The sequence below is a fragment of the Agelaius tricolor genome, unplaced genomic scaffold (genome assembly GCF_023055355.1).
Source record: "Agelaius tricolor isolate 1412-34295 unplaced genomic scaffold, bAgeTri1.0.p SCAF_33, whole genome shotgun sequence".
NCBI classification, from domain to species: Eukaryota; Metazoa; Chordata; class Aves; order Passeriformes; family Icteridae; genus Agelaius; species Agelaius tricolor.
Window position 1 is genome coordinate 3,741,116 of NW_027269293.1, and position 17,100 is coordinate 3,758,215.

Here is a 17,100-nt window from a genome sequence, read left to right on the forward strand (position 1 = left end):
GCTTTGTTAAACACACCCAGGGATGGGGACTCCACCACCTCCTGGGCAGCCATTGCAGAACTTTATCACCCTTTCTGTAAAAAACCTTTTCCTAATATCCAACCTATATTTTTTTCCTGATATCCAACCTGTATTTCCCTTGGCACAGTTGAGGCTGTGTGCTCTGGTTCTGTCAGTGCCTGGAGAAAGAGCCCAGCCCCAGCTGAGCACAGGCACCTTTCAGGAGCTGCAGAGAGTGATGAGGGCACCCCTGAGTCTCCTTTTCTCCAGGCTGAGCACCCCCAGCTCCCTCAGTTGTTCCTCACAGGGTTTGTGTTCCCAGCCCCTCTCCAGCCTTGTAGCCCTCCTTTGGACACATTTAAGAATCTCAAGGTCCTTCCTAAACTGAGGGGCCAGAACTGGACACAGCACTCCAGGTGTGCCCTCGCCAGTGCCTGGTACAGGGGCACAGTGACCTCCCTGCTCCTGCTGGCCACACCATTCCTGACCCAGGCCAGGAGCCATTGGCCTTCTTGGCCACCAGGGCACTCTGCTGGCTCATGTTGTTGACCAGTGCTGCCAGGGCACTGGATGTTTTAGCCAGGGCACTGTCCAGCCACACCATCCCCAGCCTACAGCACTGCTGTCACAGACACATCTTCTGAAAAATCCTTTCATTAGGATCTTTTCTCCTGAGAAGCTGGGAAGTTTCAGCTTCTCCACGTTTTGCTGGTTTGGAATGTGATTTGGAGAATTGTTTACCCAGCATGTGAATTGTTTTTACTTGATGACCAATGACAGCCACCTGTGTCGAGGCTGTGAGCAGTCACAAGATTTCCTTTCCTTTCCTTTCCTTTCCTTTCCTTTCCTTTCCTTTCCTTTCCTTTCCTTTCCTTTCCTTTCCTGGAATTTCCTTTCCTTTCCTGGAATTTCCTTTCCTTTCCTGGAATTTCCTTTCCTTTCCTGGAATTTCCTTTCCTTTCCTGGAATTTCCTTTCCTGGAATTTCCTTTCCTGGAATTTCCTTTCCTTTCCTGGAATTTCCTTTCCTGGAATTTCCTTTCCTTTCCTGAAATTTCCTTTCCTGAAATTTCCTTTAAATTTCCTTTCCTTTCCTTGAAATTTCCTTTCCTGAAATTTCCTTTCCTTGAAATTTCCTTTCCTTCTCTGAAATTTCCTATAAACTTCCTTTCCTTTCCTTGAAATTTCCTTTCCTGGAATTTCCTTTCCTGGAATTTCCTATGAAATCCTTTTCTTCTATTCTTTAGTATCATTTTAATATATAATTTTCTTTTAATATAACATATATCATAAAACAATCAATCAGCCCTCTGAATCATGGAGTCAAGATTCTCCTCTCTTCCCTCACCTCCCTGCAAACACCACCACACCCTGCCTGACTCCCAGTACGGAGCTTTGGAAGCCTTCAGGTTTCTGAAGGAGCCCCTTTGAGGGGGTTTCAGCATTTCTGCCGCCCTGCCCGGTGGCAGCAGAGGATGTCAGCCCCAGCAGCCCCAGCTCACCTCCCCGGTAGGTTTTCCAGGTGTAGTACTTCCCTCGGAAGGGCACGCCGTCGAACTCGGCGCACTGCAGCTCTCGGAAATCCTGCGAGCCCGGCGGGCAGTCCTGTGGGCACACAGCCACGGTCAGCGTGGGGCTGGGGGGCACAGCTGGGCATGGCCACCAGCCCTCAGGGACAGGGACATCAGTTCTGACACTGGGGCATGGCCACCAGCCCCTTGGACAGGGACACCAGCTCTGACACTGGGGCACTGCCACCAGCCCCTTGGACAGGGACACCAACTCTGACATCAGGGCACTGCCACCAGTTCTAGGCAATGGGGCACTGCCACCAGCCCTCAGGGACAGGGACATCAGCTCTGACGCTGGGGCACTGCCACCAGCCCTCAGGGACAGGAACATCAGCCCTAAAAATGGGGCACTGCCACCAGTTCTAGGCAATGGAGCACTGCCACCAGCTCCTCAGGGACACCAGCTCTGACACTGGGGCACTGCCACCAGCCCCTGGGGACAGGGACATCAGCTCTGACATCAGGGCACTGCCACCAGCCCCTTGGACAGGGACATCAGCACTGACATCAGGGCACTGCCACCAGCCCCTTGGACAGGGACATCAGCTCTAAAAATGGGGCACTGCCACCAGTTCTAGACAATGGGGCATGGCCACCAGCTCCTCAGGGACACCAGCCCCTTGGTGACAGGGACATCAGCCCTAAAAATGGGGCACTGCCACCTTGGGGACAGGGATATCAGCCCCCTGGGGACAGGGAGACCAGCTCTGATACAGGGCACTGCCATCAGCTCCCCAGAGACAGGGACATCAGCTCTGGCAACTGGGCACTGCCACCAGCCCTCAGGGACAGGGACATCAGTCCTGACAATGGGGCACTGCCACCAGCTCTGACAACAGGGCACTGCCACCAGCCCCTTGGGGACGGGGACAGGGACATCAGCCCTGACACTGGTGGCAGGACAGTCCCTCCTGCAAAGCCAGGCACGATTTGAAGACCAAGAGCACGAGGAGGGGCCCCAGGAGCTCTGCCTGATTTGTGACCCTGGGGAGCAATCCCCCAAACCCGGGGAAGCAACAGGACCCGTCTGCTTCCCTCTCCAGCAGCCCGTGGGTGTTAAAGCTGCAATCCCCAGGTCCCAAGCTCCTCTGAGCATCCCCTCGGCACAGTTTTCCCTGTAAATCTTTGAGGTTTAACCCCCAGCCCCGGGAAGCAGAGTCTGACCCAGCCTCACCTGAGCAGCTGTGCAGGAGCAGCCTGGGAGAAGCAGAGCTGGAATTCTCTCTCTCCCCCCCATTCCCTCCTTATCTTTGGGCCCCTCTGGATGCCGGAGCCCCGCAGGTCCGTGCAGCCCCCCCGCCCCCGGAGCCGGCTCCCACACCTGCCTGGTCCTGCCTGGAATTCCCCATTGCGGGATCGCTGCCGGCTCACCCCGCCCTGCCCCTGCCCTGCCTCCTCCTCCTCTTCCTCCCACGGCTGCACAGAGCACCCCGCACCTGGGAGGAGAGGCCTCATCCCACCTGGATAGAGCTCATTCAACCCGGAGAGGGCTCAACCCAAACTAGAGAGGGCTCATCCCATTTGGAGAGGGCTCAACCCAATCCCGGCAGGGCTCATCCCACCTGGACAGAGCTCTCCCAGTCTGGACAGGGCTCATCCCATTTGGAGAGGGCTGATCCCACCCGGGGAGGGCTATTCCCAGTTGGAGAAGGCTCATCCCACCTGGACAGAGCTCATCCCAATCTGGACAGGGCTCATCCCATTTGGAGAGGGCTCAACCCAATCCGGACAGGGCTCATCCCACCTGGACAGAGCTCATCCCAATCTGGACAGGGCTCATCCCATTTGGAGAGGGCTCAACCCAATCCGGACAGGGCTCATCCTACTGGGAGAAGGCTCATCCCACTGAGACACAGCTCATCCCAACTGGAGAGGGTTCATTTCACCTGGACAGGGCTCATCCGACCCAGAGAGGGCTGATCCCAACTACAGAGGGCTCATCCCAGCCAGAGAGGGCTGATCCCAGTTGGAGAAGGTTCATCCCATCTGGACAGGGCTCATTCAACCCAGACAGGGCTCATCCCACTGAGACAGGGCACATTGAATCCCAACAGGGTTCATCCTAACTGGAAAGGGCTCATCCCACCTGCACAGGGCTGATCCCATTTGGAGAGGGCTCAACCCAATCCCGACAGGGCTCATTCAACCCAGAGAGGGCTCAAGCCAGTCTGGACAGGGCTGATTCCATGTGGACATGGTTCATCCCAACCCAGACAGGGCTCATTCAACTTGGAAAGGGCTGATCCCAATCAGAGAGGGCTCATCCACCCTGGACAGAGCTCATCCCAACTGGAGAGGGCTCATTCAACCCCGACAGGGCTCATCCCAACTGGACAGGGCTGATCCCATTTGGAGAGGGCTCAACCCAATCCCGACAGGGCTCATTCAACCTGGACAGGGCTCATCCCAATCAGACAGGGCTCATCCCATTTGGAGAGGGCAGATCCCCCCAGACAGGGCTGATCCCACCCTGGACAGGGCTGATCCCCCTCCTCCATCCCTCCCAGCCCCTCTGCCCCCACTCACATCAGTGTTGCAGGAGCGGTAGCGTTTCCTCTCTCCCAGGCAGTACTTCCCTCCGATGGTGGGCCTGCCAAAGAGGAAGGAGGTTTGTGAGACTGTGACATAGATAGATAAGAAGACTCTCACATGGTTTGTGAGACTGTGACACAGATAAGAACTAACAAACATCTGAGTCCCAAGAAGAAATACCATCCCATGATTTAATCCCGACCTTGGCAAAAAGAAGTTACAACTCTCCATCCATGCAGCCTCTGCTCTAGCTCAGCCTTCCCAAGGCATCACAGGCACCTGGATGTGCCTCCCCATGGACACCAAGGGTTGGGGACACGGCAGGGCTGCAGTGACAGGGCCACCCCCACGTGTGGATGCCATGGGACAGAGAGAGAGAAATGGCGAGCGTTTCTCACAGTGGCTTGGGAGAAGTTTTAGGGAGCTGGAAAGATGTGATAACCTGTTGACTCTAGACAATTTGCAGGTGCTGTTTTTCTACTTTATTTTTCTGTTCCTCTCAAGTGTAGGAGCATTGGGGGGTAGCACGGTCAGGACAGACGGAGACCAGAGATCTCTGCAGCCAGGTCGTGGAATTTGGGGTTTATTGCAAAGGGCCTGGGTGCAGGGCCCTGCTGGGAGCTGCCAGGCACAGCTCAGAGCAGGACTGAGAGAAGAGAGGGGTAGTGAGGATGAGAGGGTAAGAGAGTAAAAGGGTAAGAGAGTAAGAGAGTGAGGTTCCCGTTACAATACAATAAATCTTCTTCTGTGTTGAATATTCTAATTCTCACTAATCTAGTACAATGTACAAATCCTACAGCATTTACATACAGCCTATAAGAATCACTACATTACCATACTGTGTTACATTTTAAACCCTAAAAACTCCTCTTTGGGCCCGTTCTGCCAAGCTGGCAGGGTCTGCTCTGACCCCTGGAGCTGCCTGCAAGCAGAGGGTGTTGTTCCATCAAAAGGGGATCACCTTCAGCTGGCCATGCCATTGTTTTCCAGTTGTTCAGTGACTGAGGGATCTCAAAGCTTGCTTTCATTTCAATCTCGCTTATAGTTTCTATATTCTCAAAATCTTTTGCCAGGCAATCATATTTATAAGGCTTTCCTGTTTCATCTTCCCCAACACTCAAGGACAGCGCGAGAAAAAGATGTTTCTGTAAGTTATCCAATAGAGTAGAATCTATCGTACCACTCTATAAAAACCACGTGGTTCTTTTGAATAAACCCTTCTTTGCCCTTTCTACCATCCTGCCTCTCTCCTGTTCCTGCCCCAACCCTGGCGCACGAGTGACCCCCACGTACCTGGGGCTGTCGCAGTGGCGCACGGACGAGGAGACGCCGCCGCCGCACGTCCGGCTGCACTCGCCCCACGATGACCACGAGCCCCAGGCTCCGTCCACGCCCTCCGGCCGCGTCCCGAAGGGCACACACTCCCTCTTGTAGCACCACTGTGGGGACACAGAGCTTGGGACACCTCGGCAATGGGGGCTGTCAGAACTCAGCACATCCCTCCGGGTGTCCAGAGCTGCCGAGAACCCTGACGGGGGCCTTGGAGACCCTGGCACAGCCCAGAGCACCTGGGGATTTGATTGTGACCCCTGGAGCAAGTTGCCAGCTTTGTATGAGGACATGAAAGCCACAGAAGTTTAAATAGTATAATAATAAAATGATCACAGGGTGAAAATGTAGATTTTAGGATTTTTGGTATGGGGGTTATGGGGACAAGATGGAGGAACTTGGGTGTGTCCAGCCTTTCTTCTTCTTCTTCTTGTTCTCCATTTTCTGCAGTGATGTTGGCACTTTGGGATTGGTTTAGAGTAGAAGTGCACTGTCTAACATAGGTGATAGGTATTGGGAATTAAGTGTAAATATGTTATACGTAGTTTGTGGTATAAAAAGACAACACCCCCTCAGGGGTGGTCAGAGTGCCTGTGGCTGCCCTGCTGAGCAGATCTCAGCTGGGCAGAAAGAAAATTTTATAGATAAGAATTAATAAACAACTTCAAGACCAAAAACTGAAGAGCTCTGACTCGTTCTTCAGACATGGGGCTGAAACAGAGACATCCTGCACATCTTGGGGGGAATCCTCCTGCCAGAGCCTCCATGGAGCCAGCACAGGGCTGGGATCTGCTTTGGCCCTGAGGAATCTGAGCTGGGAGCTGCAGCAGCCTCAGAGCCAAATTCTCCAAGGCAAAGGGTGCTCGCCTCTCCTTGGGGTCAGTGGGATCAGCCCCTGTGGCACCATCCAGGCAGGCACTGGCAAGGGGTCACATCCCAAACGTTGCCCAGAGCAGCTGTGGCTGCCCCTGGATCCCTGGAAGTGCCCAAGGCCAGGTTGGACACTGGGGCTTGGAGCACCCTGGGCTATGGAAGGTGTCTCTGCCCATGGGTGAGGTTTAAGGTCCCTCCCAACCCAAACCAGTCTGGGATTCTCCTCTAAAGAGGTCCTGGGTTCCCATCTCACATCTTATAAAAGCCCTCGGCAGAGTTCCAGGTGATCTTGGACTGGAGCTGCTGCTGCTGGGCAGGGCCAGGATCCCTGGGGGACATGGCCACAACCACTGCCAGGACAGAGTGAGTTTTGTTTGTACTGAGAGCTCAGGTTGTGGTTTGTGCGTCCAAAATGTCCAGATCAGCAAAGAACTTGAGTTCAAATAAAGTTTAAATTGTAATATCAGCATTGTTGTGTCATCATTCTGCTGAAGATCCTTAAAGAATCCCGTCCCTGTCCTACTGGGAGACAGATGCTCATGGAAATTTGCCTATGAAATATTTCCCTCAGGCCTGGCACGTGTCCCACAGCCCCTGGAGTCCCCAGCCACGGGAGGGTGGGACGGTGCCAGAGCCGCCCGGGCGCGGTGCCGGACACGGAGCCCTGGGGGCTGAGATAATCCCAGGAAGGAAGAAAGCTCTGAGTGCTCCTTCCAGGGGCTGGGAACCCACCCTGGAGCTGCTGGCACAGCCTCTCCCTGCTCCTCCCGAGCCAGCTCTGCATGGGCAGCTGGGAAAAATGCACGGAGGCTTCCCAGGAATCCCAACTCACGATCCCTGGGAGCACCAGAGCCTCTCCAAAGGGGGATCCCATGTGGAGGAGATACTCCACAATATTCCCACAGCCTGGGAATAGCTCTAATAAACCCTGGGGGCCCTTCCCTTCCCTTCCCTTCCCTTCCCTTCCCTTCCCTTCCCTTCCCTTCCCTTCCCTTCCCTTCCCTTCCCTTCCCTTCCCTTCCCTTCCCTTCCCTTCCCTTCCCTTCCCTTCCCTTCCCTTCCCTTCCCTTCCCTTCCCTTCCCTTCCCTTCCCTCTGAAGAGCCCTGGTTAAAAAGCAGTTACGAAGCTGGGGGAAAGGGATGATTAAAAGTGGGAAAAACTGGGAAAAAGGAGGAAAAAATGCCACTGTGGGTCCTTGGGGTAAGACAGGTGAAGCCATAACAACCACAGGAGATGGATTAATTTAAAAAAGAAGGATCTGGCAGGAGGAAATACCCAGAGGTTTGGGATGTGGGCACAGCAGAGTTTGGCTCAGCCTTCCCCCACACTGGCTGGCAGAGCACAGGAATTTTCTCTCTCCTTTAATATTTCATGCTTTAAATTCCCTGATCTTTCTGTCTGCTCTCCCCAGGGCAAAGGGAGAAGCCAGGGAAGACCTTGGAGAGCTGCTCCAGCCAAGGGCTGAGGTCTGGGGCTCACCCCAGCAGCTCCAGCTGGGAACAATACAGAAACTTAATATAAAAGCGTATTCTTCTTAATATAAAAATGTATTCTTCCACCCAAGGTCATCAAATCACTTCCAAATAATGAATGGATCCAAAAGGATAAGCACAGGGAGGTAACTGGGGGTTCAAAGGGAGCCAGAATCCTCACAGGGAGCCAGAATCCTCACAGGGAGCAGCTCCCACAAATCCTGGGGGCTGTGACTGCTTCATTTCCCTTCCCTCAAGGCTTTTGAAAAAGCCTCATGAAAAAGCAGCCACAAAGTGGGGGAAAAGAGATATTGAAAAATGGGAAAAGCTGTGAAAAAGCCATGACTAAGAGGGAAAAAAATGCCATAGTCCCTGTGAGTGTGCAGCAGGAGGGATAAGCAGCCCCAGGAGCTGTCTGCTGCTCTCTGCCCCAGTTCCCTGCAGAACTAAAATGAAAATAATCGTGGATTTGTCAGAGCCATGGTCTCCCCTGCACCCCAGCTCCTCCAGCTTCCTAAGGATTTGAAATGTTTCTTGGGAATTACTTTTCTTCTGGTGGAATGGGGGATGTCCCAGCCCTGATTCTCCATTGTCCCAGTGTGCAAAGGCTCTTTGTCTGAGCGTGCATTCACTTTGTACTGGGGAAAATGGGTGTAGGAGGAGCAGGGAGTGAAGCAATCAAGGCAAAATTCATGGTCAGGGAAAATCCTGCCCTCCCCTCCCAGCTGAGGGTAAAAATCCAAGGTTTCATCATAGCCAGTTTTTCCCAAGTTCCTCTGAAAGAAAAAAATCTGGGGAAACTGGGGGAAAAAACCAAAAAATCCCTTTTCTCAGACCAGCCAGGAGATCCCAGGAGACCTGAGGACAAGGTGTTCATTTAAGGACATGGCATTCCATGAGATCCTACTCCTCCTGAAACAATCCATGGAAAACTTGCTGCTTTTCAGGGGCAGCGTGCCCTGTCAGAGGTTTTCCAGGAAATGTTAAACAGGTTCACAGTGTCAGTGACAGAAACTGTCCTGGGATGGGCAGCAGGGCCTGAGCTGCCACAGCTGCTTGAGGTCACCTTGCTGTGCCTCAGGGGTGGCACCAAGGAGGACTTTGCTGGAGCAGGGATTTCCCATTCCATATTCCACATTTCACTTTTCACATTCCACATTCCATATATCACTTTCCATATTCCATACTTCACATATCACATTCCACATTCCACTTTCTATATTCCATATTCCATATATCACATTCCATATTCCACTTTCCATGTTCCACATTCCGCTTCCCACATTCCACATTCCATGTATCACATTCCATATTCCACTTTCCATGTTCCACTTTCCAATTTCCACATTCCACTTCCCACATTCCACGTTCCATATATCACATTCCATATTCCACTTTCCATGTTCCACATTCCACTTTTCACATTCCACATTCCATATATCACTTTCCATATTCCATATTCCATACTTCACATATCACATTCCACATTCCACTTTCTATATTCCATATTCCATATTCCACTTTCCATGTTCCACTTTCCAATTTCCACATTCCACTTCCCACATTCCACGTTCCATATATCACATTCCATATTCCACTTTCCATGTTCCACATTCCACTTTTCACATTCCACATTCCATATATCACTTTCCATATTCCATATTCCATATTCCATACTTCACATATCACATTCCACATTCCACTTTCTATATTCCATATTCCACTTTCCATGTTCCACTTTCCAATTTCCACATTCCACTTCCCACATTCCATATATCACATTCCACATTCCACTTTCCACATTCCATATTTCATACTCCACATTCCACTTTCCCTATTCCATATTCCACATTCCACTTCCACATTCCATATTCCACTTTCCATATTCCACTTTCCACATATCACATTCCACATTCCACTTTCTATATTCCACATATCACATTCCACATTCCACTTTCCACATTCCAGCCCTGCACAAGCTGAGCTCTGAGCTGGACCCTGGGGCGATTTCTGGGCTCCTTGGCCCATCCCAGCCTCCCTCCAGGGCAGCTCTGCCCTCTGGGGTCAGGGCTGGGTGGGCTGCTGGGCGCTCCTAAACCAACCCCACGCCCCCAGCATGAACAATAATCCCGTTTTTGCTGGAAAAGGACCCCATCCCTTCCCTGCCAGCTGCTGCAGTGCCCAGGGCTGCCTTACCCCCTTGTCGATGGTGTTGGTTTGGCAGATGGTGCCCTCAGCTGCGGGGATGCTGTTGGTGATGCAGCGGTTGCTTTTGCTCAGGCACCACAGCTCGCTGCAGACTTCCTGCAGAGGGGGAGATTGGAGGGCACACAGGGAGAAGGGGAGAGACAGAGAAACAAAACCCAGATTAGGATTGGCTCGTGCCAGGGAGGCACCAGCTGGGTGGGACATGGGGACACTGAGTGTCTTCAGCATGGTGGGGACAGCATGAGATCAAACCCTGCCAGCTGCAGCCACCCCAGGGCCACTGAGAGCTGTCCCCTGTCCCCTGCTCTGCACTTGCAAACTAAGCACAAGCACCTAAGCAAACAATGTGGAGGAAAAAATTAAGCTAGAAACGAATTTCAAAGGATGAGCTTACAGAAAAGACTAAATACTTCAGAAAAATAGAACTAAAAAAATACATTGTAGTAAGACCCACAGAGAGTAATTTAAAATAATTAGCTTTAAAGTATTTACAATATAGTGTAGCAAAAACTGATAAGCCAAGAAATGATTATAATATATTGTAATTAAGAAATAGTTAGCTTCTGATAGTAATAGCATAAATTATAATATAATATAAATTATAATATAATATATAAATTATAATATAATAAATTATAATATAACATGCTATATTAAGTTATATATTATATATAATATAATATAGATTATATAGTTTATATATGATTTATTTATCTAGAATATATATTAATTTATATGTTATATATTAAATATAACAGATTATTAATATACTATAATATACCATGATATATTATACTATACTATAATATAATATTTATTTTTATATTATTAATATATTTATATTAAATATAAATTATCTATATCATCTCACCCTTCACGAGACTAAAAATAGAATAAAAGTTTTTTAAATGCCAGTAACTTATCCCATCTCTAAGTCAAAAAAACCCCCTAATCCAACAGAACAATCAAACCACAGAAAACACAGCTTCAAACCAATATCAACACCTTACAAGATTTACAACAGCTTTTAAGAGAAATCAATTAAATCACATCTGTTCTAAAAATTACAAATAATGAACTTACTCCACTTTTTAACTGATTAAGAGGGGGCTGTAACATCAAATCTCCTAAAACTTTAACATTTAAAACTCAAAAAACCCTCCTGGCAGTGGAGGTTCCCTGGGCTCAGGTGGCAGAGCTGACTCCAGCCAGCCCATGCCACCTCTCCTTGGTGTCACCTTGGTGTCACCTGAGCCAATCCCACTGTCCTTGTCTGTGCTGGGGTTTTTCACAAACAGGATGGGACTGCTGGGATAAAATAAATAAATAAAATTTCCTGGAGTTTTATTGTGGTGTAAGATGAGATGGTGAAGGGTTTATAATGAAACTTCCACAGACACAGGAGGGTTTGATCTGCAGCCTTGGAAGAAGCTTGGATTGATATAAAAATACAATACACAGGCATTAAGGAGAAAAATCATAAACTTATGTTCTTATAGTTGTAAGTAAGAATATGCTTTAAGTGAGAAATTGTATTGATAATATGGTGAAGGGTTTATAATGTAGGAAACTGTATTGATAATAGGGTGAAGGGTTTATAATGAAATTTCCACAAACACAGGAGGATTTGATCTGCAGCCTTGGAAAAAGACTGCATTGATGTAAAAATACAATACACAGACATTAAGCAGAAATAAATAAGAGTCGCAAGTAAGAATTAGCTTTAAGTAAGTGAGAAACTATTGGTAAGATGGTGAAGGGTTTATAATGTAGGAAAATGTATTGATTATATGGTGAAGGATTTATAATGTAGAAAATTGTATTCATAATATGGTGAAGGGTTTATAATGAAACTTCCACAGACATGGAAGGATTTGATCTGCAGCCTTGGAAGAAACTTGCATTGATGTAAAAATACAATACACAGATATTAAGCAGAAAAATCATAAACTTATGTTCCTATAGTTGCAAGTAAGAATATGCTTCAAGTAAGTGAGAAACTATTGGTAAGATGGTGAAGGGTTTATAATGTAGGAAACTGTATTGATAAAGTGGTGAAGGGTTTATAATGTAGGAAACTGTATTGATAAAATGGTGAAGGGTTTATAGGGGTGTGGTTGTATAGAATATGTTAAGAGTTCAGAAGTGATAATAGAAGCAAATGTGTGCAAATGAGATAGAAGCCATTGGACAAAAGTATCCACAGTGCAGTAGAAGAAAGGTGATAGGTTAGAAAAGCAAAATAAGTTCTGTGGCAACTGTCTATTGGTTTAAAAAGTTATATATTGTCCTGTAATGAAACTACTTAGAGCTGTGGCAGACTGCTTGCTGCTCTAAAATCTCACAGCCTCTGAGCCTGATGTTCATCTGAGCAATAAATCATTCTTGGCTTGAAAATATCCTCATCCCTTCATTTCTAAGGGTGCCAATGACAGATGTGGGCAGTAGGGACAGCCCCACAGAGCTCTCCTTGCCCCATGCCCCCTCCTCCAGCCCTGGAACCGATAGTAAAGCAGGAAGGCTCTCTACCCCGTATTTACACTGGCGGGATTTGACTCCGTACTGGAAGCGGCACTGCTCGTCGGCATCGTAGGCCTGGCCCGGGGCCACCGTGGGGTAGATGAAATCCTGCTTGGGAGGAGCGTTGTTCAGGCACAATCCCATCCCCGAGCTGGAAACACAGAGGGACAATCAGAGCTGAGAAAGGGTGAGGGGAGAGAGAGAAGCTGAGGTGGGGGATCAGCAGGTGTTACTCCCGGCTTTGCTAGGCTGAGCTTTGTCGCAGACATCTTCTATGGAAAATCCTTTCCTTAGGATTTTAAGCTGAGAGGCCTCAGGAACAAAATGTAAACATTGATTATCTGCTGCTGTGGAATGCAACAGGTGCATCTGGGATTGGTCTCATTCAGTTGTTTCTAATTAATGGCCAATCACAGCCCAGCTGGCTCAGACAGAGAGCAGAGCCACAAAACTTTGTTATCATTCCTTGCTATTCTATTCTTAGCCAGCCTTCTGATGAAACCTTTTCTTCTACTCTTTTAGTATAGTTTTAATGTAATATATATCATAAAATAATAAATCAAGCAGAAACATGGAGTCAGATCCTCATCTCTTCCCTCATCCTAAGACCCCTGTAAACACGGTCACAGGGCTTGGCTGCTTGAGGGGATAAATCTGGGTCTGTTCTGGGTGGGGAAAGTGCTCTGAAATCCTTCCCAGGCTGGGAAGCACATCCTGGTTCTGAGGTAACTCTGGAAGTGTTGATCTGAGGGTTCATAGAAACCTGGAATATCCTGAGCTGGAAGGCACCTGCAGGGATCATCTCCACTTACAGAAAATGATCAGAGCTCTTAAAATTCCCAGATGGCATCATCACTGGGCAGAGGTGGACAGAGGAGCCCAACTGAATATCCTGAGCTGGGAGGGGCCCTCAGGGATGATCAGTGCAGCCCCATCCCTGCCCAGCCACCCCAAGAACCCCACCCTGAGCAGCCCTGGGAGCTCCTGGAGCTCTGGCAGCCTTGGCACCATTCCCTGGGGAGCCTGGGCAGTGCCCAGCAGCCTCGGGGGGCAGAACCTTGCCCTGAGCTCCATGCCAAGGCCTGGCCCAGCTCCAGCCATTCTGCAGGCTGTTGCCAGTCCCTGGTTGTCCCTGTGGTGAGTGCAGGCAGGTGTGCCCAGGCAGGTGTGCCCAGGCAGGTGTGCCCAGCACCCTCAGGTGGGCACTGGGTGGGCAGAGGGGCTGCTCCCCCACCCAGCTGTGAAGCCCCAGCCCCCTTCTCCAAGCCTGAGCTCCTGCTTGCCAGAGCTTTGTAGGAACATCCAAATTTGTCCAGAAATGCCTTTCCCTCCCCTTTCCTCACTGCTCTCTGAGCTGCCCCTAAATCAAAGCCGCTGTCACCACCCCCAGCCCCAAATCCTGCTCACACCAGGTCCCACTGGAGGCTCCTGGAGCTGGGGGAGCACGAGGAGTGGGGATGTGGAGCAGGCAAAGGCCCCTGGCATTCAGCAGCCTAAGAGAGGAGATGCCAGGCCATGGTGACTGGGCTAGAAGCCCCTCTCCCACCTTCAGACCCTTCTTTATCTCTCTGTAACCCCATGGATCACTTTCCTTTAACCCTTACTTATCTCTCCCTAACCCTATAGGTCACTTTCCTTTAACCCTTGCCATTGGACAATTTCTGATCCCCCTGTACCCTATATAAAGAGCTGGTTTAGCCCAGCTCTGACAGAAGAGCTGTCACTAGGACCCTTCACAGAAGAATCAATAAAGACATCGCTGTGGAACCCCACACAGCCTTCTCCCCTCTCTCCATGTCTGCCTGCCTGTGGCACCTTGCAAAGGGCTGAAATCGCAGTGAGCTGATAATCACTAAAGAGCTGATAATCACTGAAAAGCTGATCTCACTTAAGCTTGCTAAGGTTGCCTACAGCTGAGAACTGCTTGGGAGCTCTGTCCTGAACAGCACTGTGCTCTCCAGGACTCTGCAACCAGCTGGGGACAACCCAAAACCCAGCAAAAGTCACCTTAGGGATGAGCTCTCCATTCTCCTGCAGGAGATTGGGGTCAGCAGAGGATGGGGCTGTGCCCTGCATGGCCAGTGGGCACCAGAGTGGGGGACAGACCTTCCCAATCTGGGATTTGCTGCTGAGCCGTGAATTTTGCTGGACAGAGGGTGTCAAAACCCCAAATATTCCTCTAACTACCCTGGAGGACTCGAGACTCTAGGAAAAAGCTCAAAAACTTTAGCACAAAGTTAAAGACACCCGTGCCTTTGATTTTAACTCATAAAAAACAATTACCAACTTTGTACAAAAAGTTACAAGCCACAAAAGTTTGAATAAAATGATAGTGAGTTTATCACAAAGTGAAAAAGTAAAATTTTAAAGTTTGTAAAGTAAAAAGTTCAAAAGGCAAAATAGAAGAATCTAAGAATCTAAGTGTGTCCTGTCTTTCTCCTTCTTCTTCTTGTCCTCCATCTTCTGCTGAATTAATAACACTTTTAAATTAGTTTAGAGTAGAAGCAAACTGTCTTACATAAGTGATAAATATTAGAAAATTATTGTAAATAAAGTACAATTAAGTTTTAGTATAAAAACATAACACTGCTCCAAGGGCAGTCAGGGTGCCTCAACCCAACCTGCTGAACAGATCTCTGCAAGTCCAAAAAAGAATGTATAAGATAAAAAAAAATAAACAACCTTAAAAGCCAAAGCCTGCCCACCCTCCCAACAAAGAAATTCCTCCTAATATCCAATCTAAACTGCTCTCTTGCAGTTTCCATCCATCCCCTTTTCCCTGTCCCTTCTCCTGAATCCTAAAAGTGCTTTGTCAGAAAAAGAAAACCAAAATCTTTGCCCTGCTTTGCTCATTCACACTGAAAACTCCTCCTCACTGCCTGGAGAAATCACCTGCACCACACAGACCCAATCCTGTCCCCACCACAACAATTCCTGCTGGATTTCAGAACCAGCCAAATGCCTCCGGGGGGGGGGGGACTGATCTATTGGTGAAGTTTCTGGACGTGGGAATAATAAATAAATAAATAATAATATATTATATATATATATACAATACATAATAAATAATAGAATAAATAAACAAAGCTCTCCCAGCCACATCATAAATGTGCTTAGATGTTCAACAGGCAGGAAAAACATGGGGAAGTCTAAAGGAAGGAAAGAATGTGACTGTGGGAGAAAAGACAGAAGGTTCTGGGAGGGGTTTGGGGCTTGGCTTTGGCTTTACCCCCTCCTCACAAGAGACTGGGGGAGGCTGGAGGGAGGGCAGGGAGGGGTGGATTCCTTACTCCAGGAAGCTGGTGATGTAATCCCTGCTGCAGGTGGACCACACGAAGGGGTTGGTCTTCATGGTGATGTGGGCAGCCATCAGCTTGGCCGTCTCCTGCCCCCGCGAGCCGCAGCTGTTGCCGACCCCGTCGTGGTTCATGCCAAACCTGGAGAGCACCACAGCACACACCGGGGCAAAATTACTTCCTCCATTTATTAAAAAAGCTACTCAAACTAATGTTCTATACAATTTAATGACAGCTCTCAAGGACACTCAAACTGTTTCGAGTAAAAAAAGTGATTTTTTTCAATTGTTTAAATTCCTCGTGTTGGATCTTTTATGTATCTTATGACTGATAGTCTAGTGACAAACTCAACTTCCTTTATGAAATAGGTGTTTCTCAATAAGGAAATAAAGTTTGCAGAATTTTTTTCCCCTAAGCCCCAGTTATTGGGAAAATTCATCCAGCTGGGGTTGGACACATCTGGATGGTCCACAGGAAGGGTTTTCAGCCTGTGAAAAACACCTTCACTCTCCTGTGAAAATCTAAAAAGTTTAATAAAGGAAGGGTTTTCAGCCTGTGAAAAATGTGTTCACCTAGCTGTGAAAAGTTAAGTTTAATAAAGGACAATAGGAGACAAGGACCATAGAGCAATGGTTATTACTTGAGTTATTATAAAGTTATTACTCAGCCAAGAGCACCCTGTCAACTTTGGGGACACCCCTTAAATACCTTTTCCATTATATCAGCCCTTTGCATATTCATAGACCTTTATGCATAGTAAACTTTTCCCCAAACGAGTTTACATGGTCCAAGAACTGATTAGCATGGCTCCTCCTTGGGTCCACCTTTTAGAGCATGAAGATTCCTTGGTTGTGATTTTAGTCCTTTGTTATCACCTCCAGTTTTTGGCCCTCACTGCCTTCAGTCAGTGAGTGCTGATGGTTGGCAGATCTGTACAGGTGTCTTCATTATATTTTTATTGGATGTTGTCCCATCCAAGCAGGCATTTTAACACAAGCACGCTTACATCAGCTATTTCACTGAGCTTAATTAACAACAGAAATCAAAACTACATCTTTATAACAAAGTTACTTTAACATCACACATATAGAAGCCATTTTAATATTTGTGAAAAGCCAGTAATATATAATATATAATATATAATATATAATATATAATATATAATATATAATATATAATATATAATATATTATTGGAAATATTACATAACATATTACATATATTATATGGATATGTTATATAATATATAATAATTAATAATTATATATTATATAATATTGAATATATTATATAACACAT

The 17,100-nt window shown here is 47.9% G+C and overlaps 1 protein-coding gene across 1 annotated transcript in view; it reads right to left on the minus strand.

The window, feature by feature from the left end:
* The window catches only part of ADAMTS10 (ADAM metallopeptidase with thrombospondin type 1 motif 10), an 83,383-nt gene that overhangs the window by 20,793 nt on the left and 45,490 nt on the right, over positions 1-17,100 (minus strand). The window contains exons 10-15 of the mRNA XM_071451830.1: positions 15,796-15,942; positions 12,515-12,656; positions 9,974-10,081; positions 5,396-5,541; positions 4,097-4,160; positions 1,502-1,604 (exon numbers count right to left, since the gene is read on the minus strand). Of these exons, the coding sequence (XP_071307931.1) occupies positions 1,502-1,604; positions 4,097-4,160; positions 5,396-5,541; positions 9,974-10,081; positions 12,515-12,656; positions 15,796-15,942 (710 nt within the window). The remainder of the gene's footprint in view (positions 1-1,501; positions 1,605-4,096; positions 4,161-5,395; positions 5,542-9,973; positions 10,082-12,514; positions 12,657-15,795; positions 15,943-17,100) is intronic.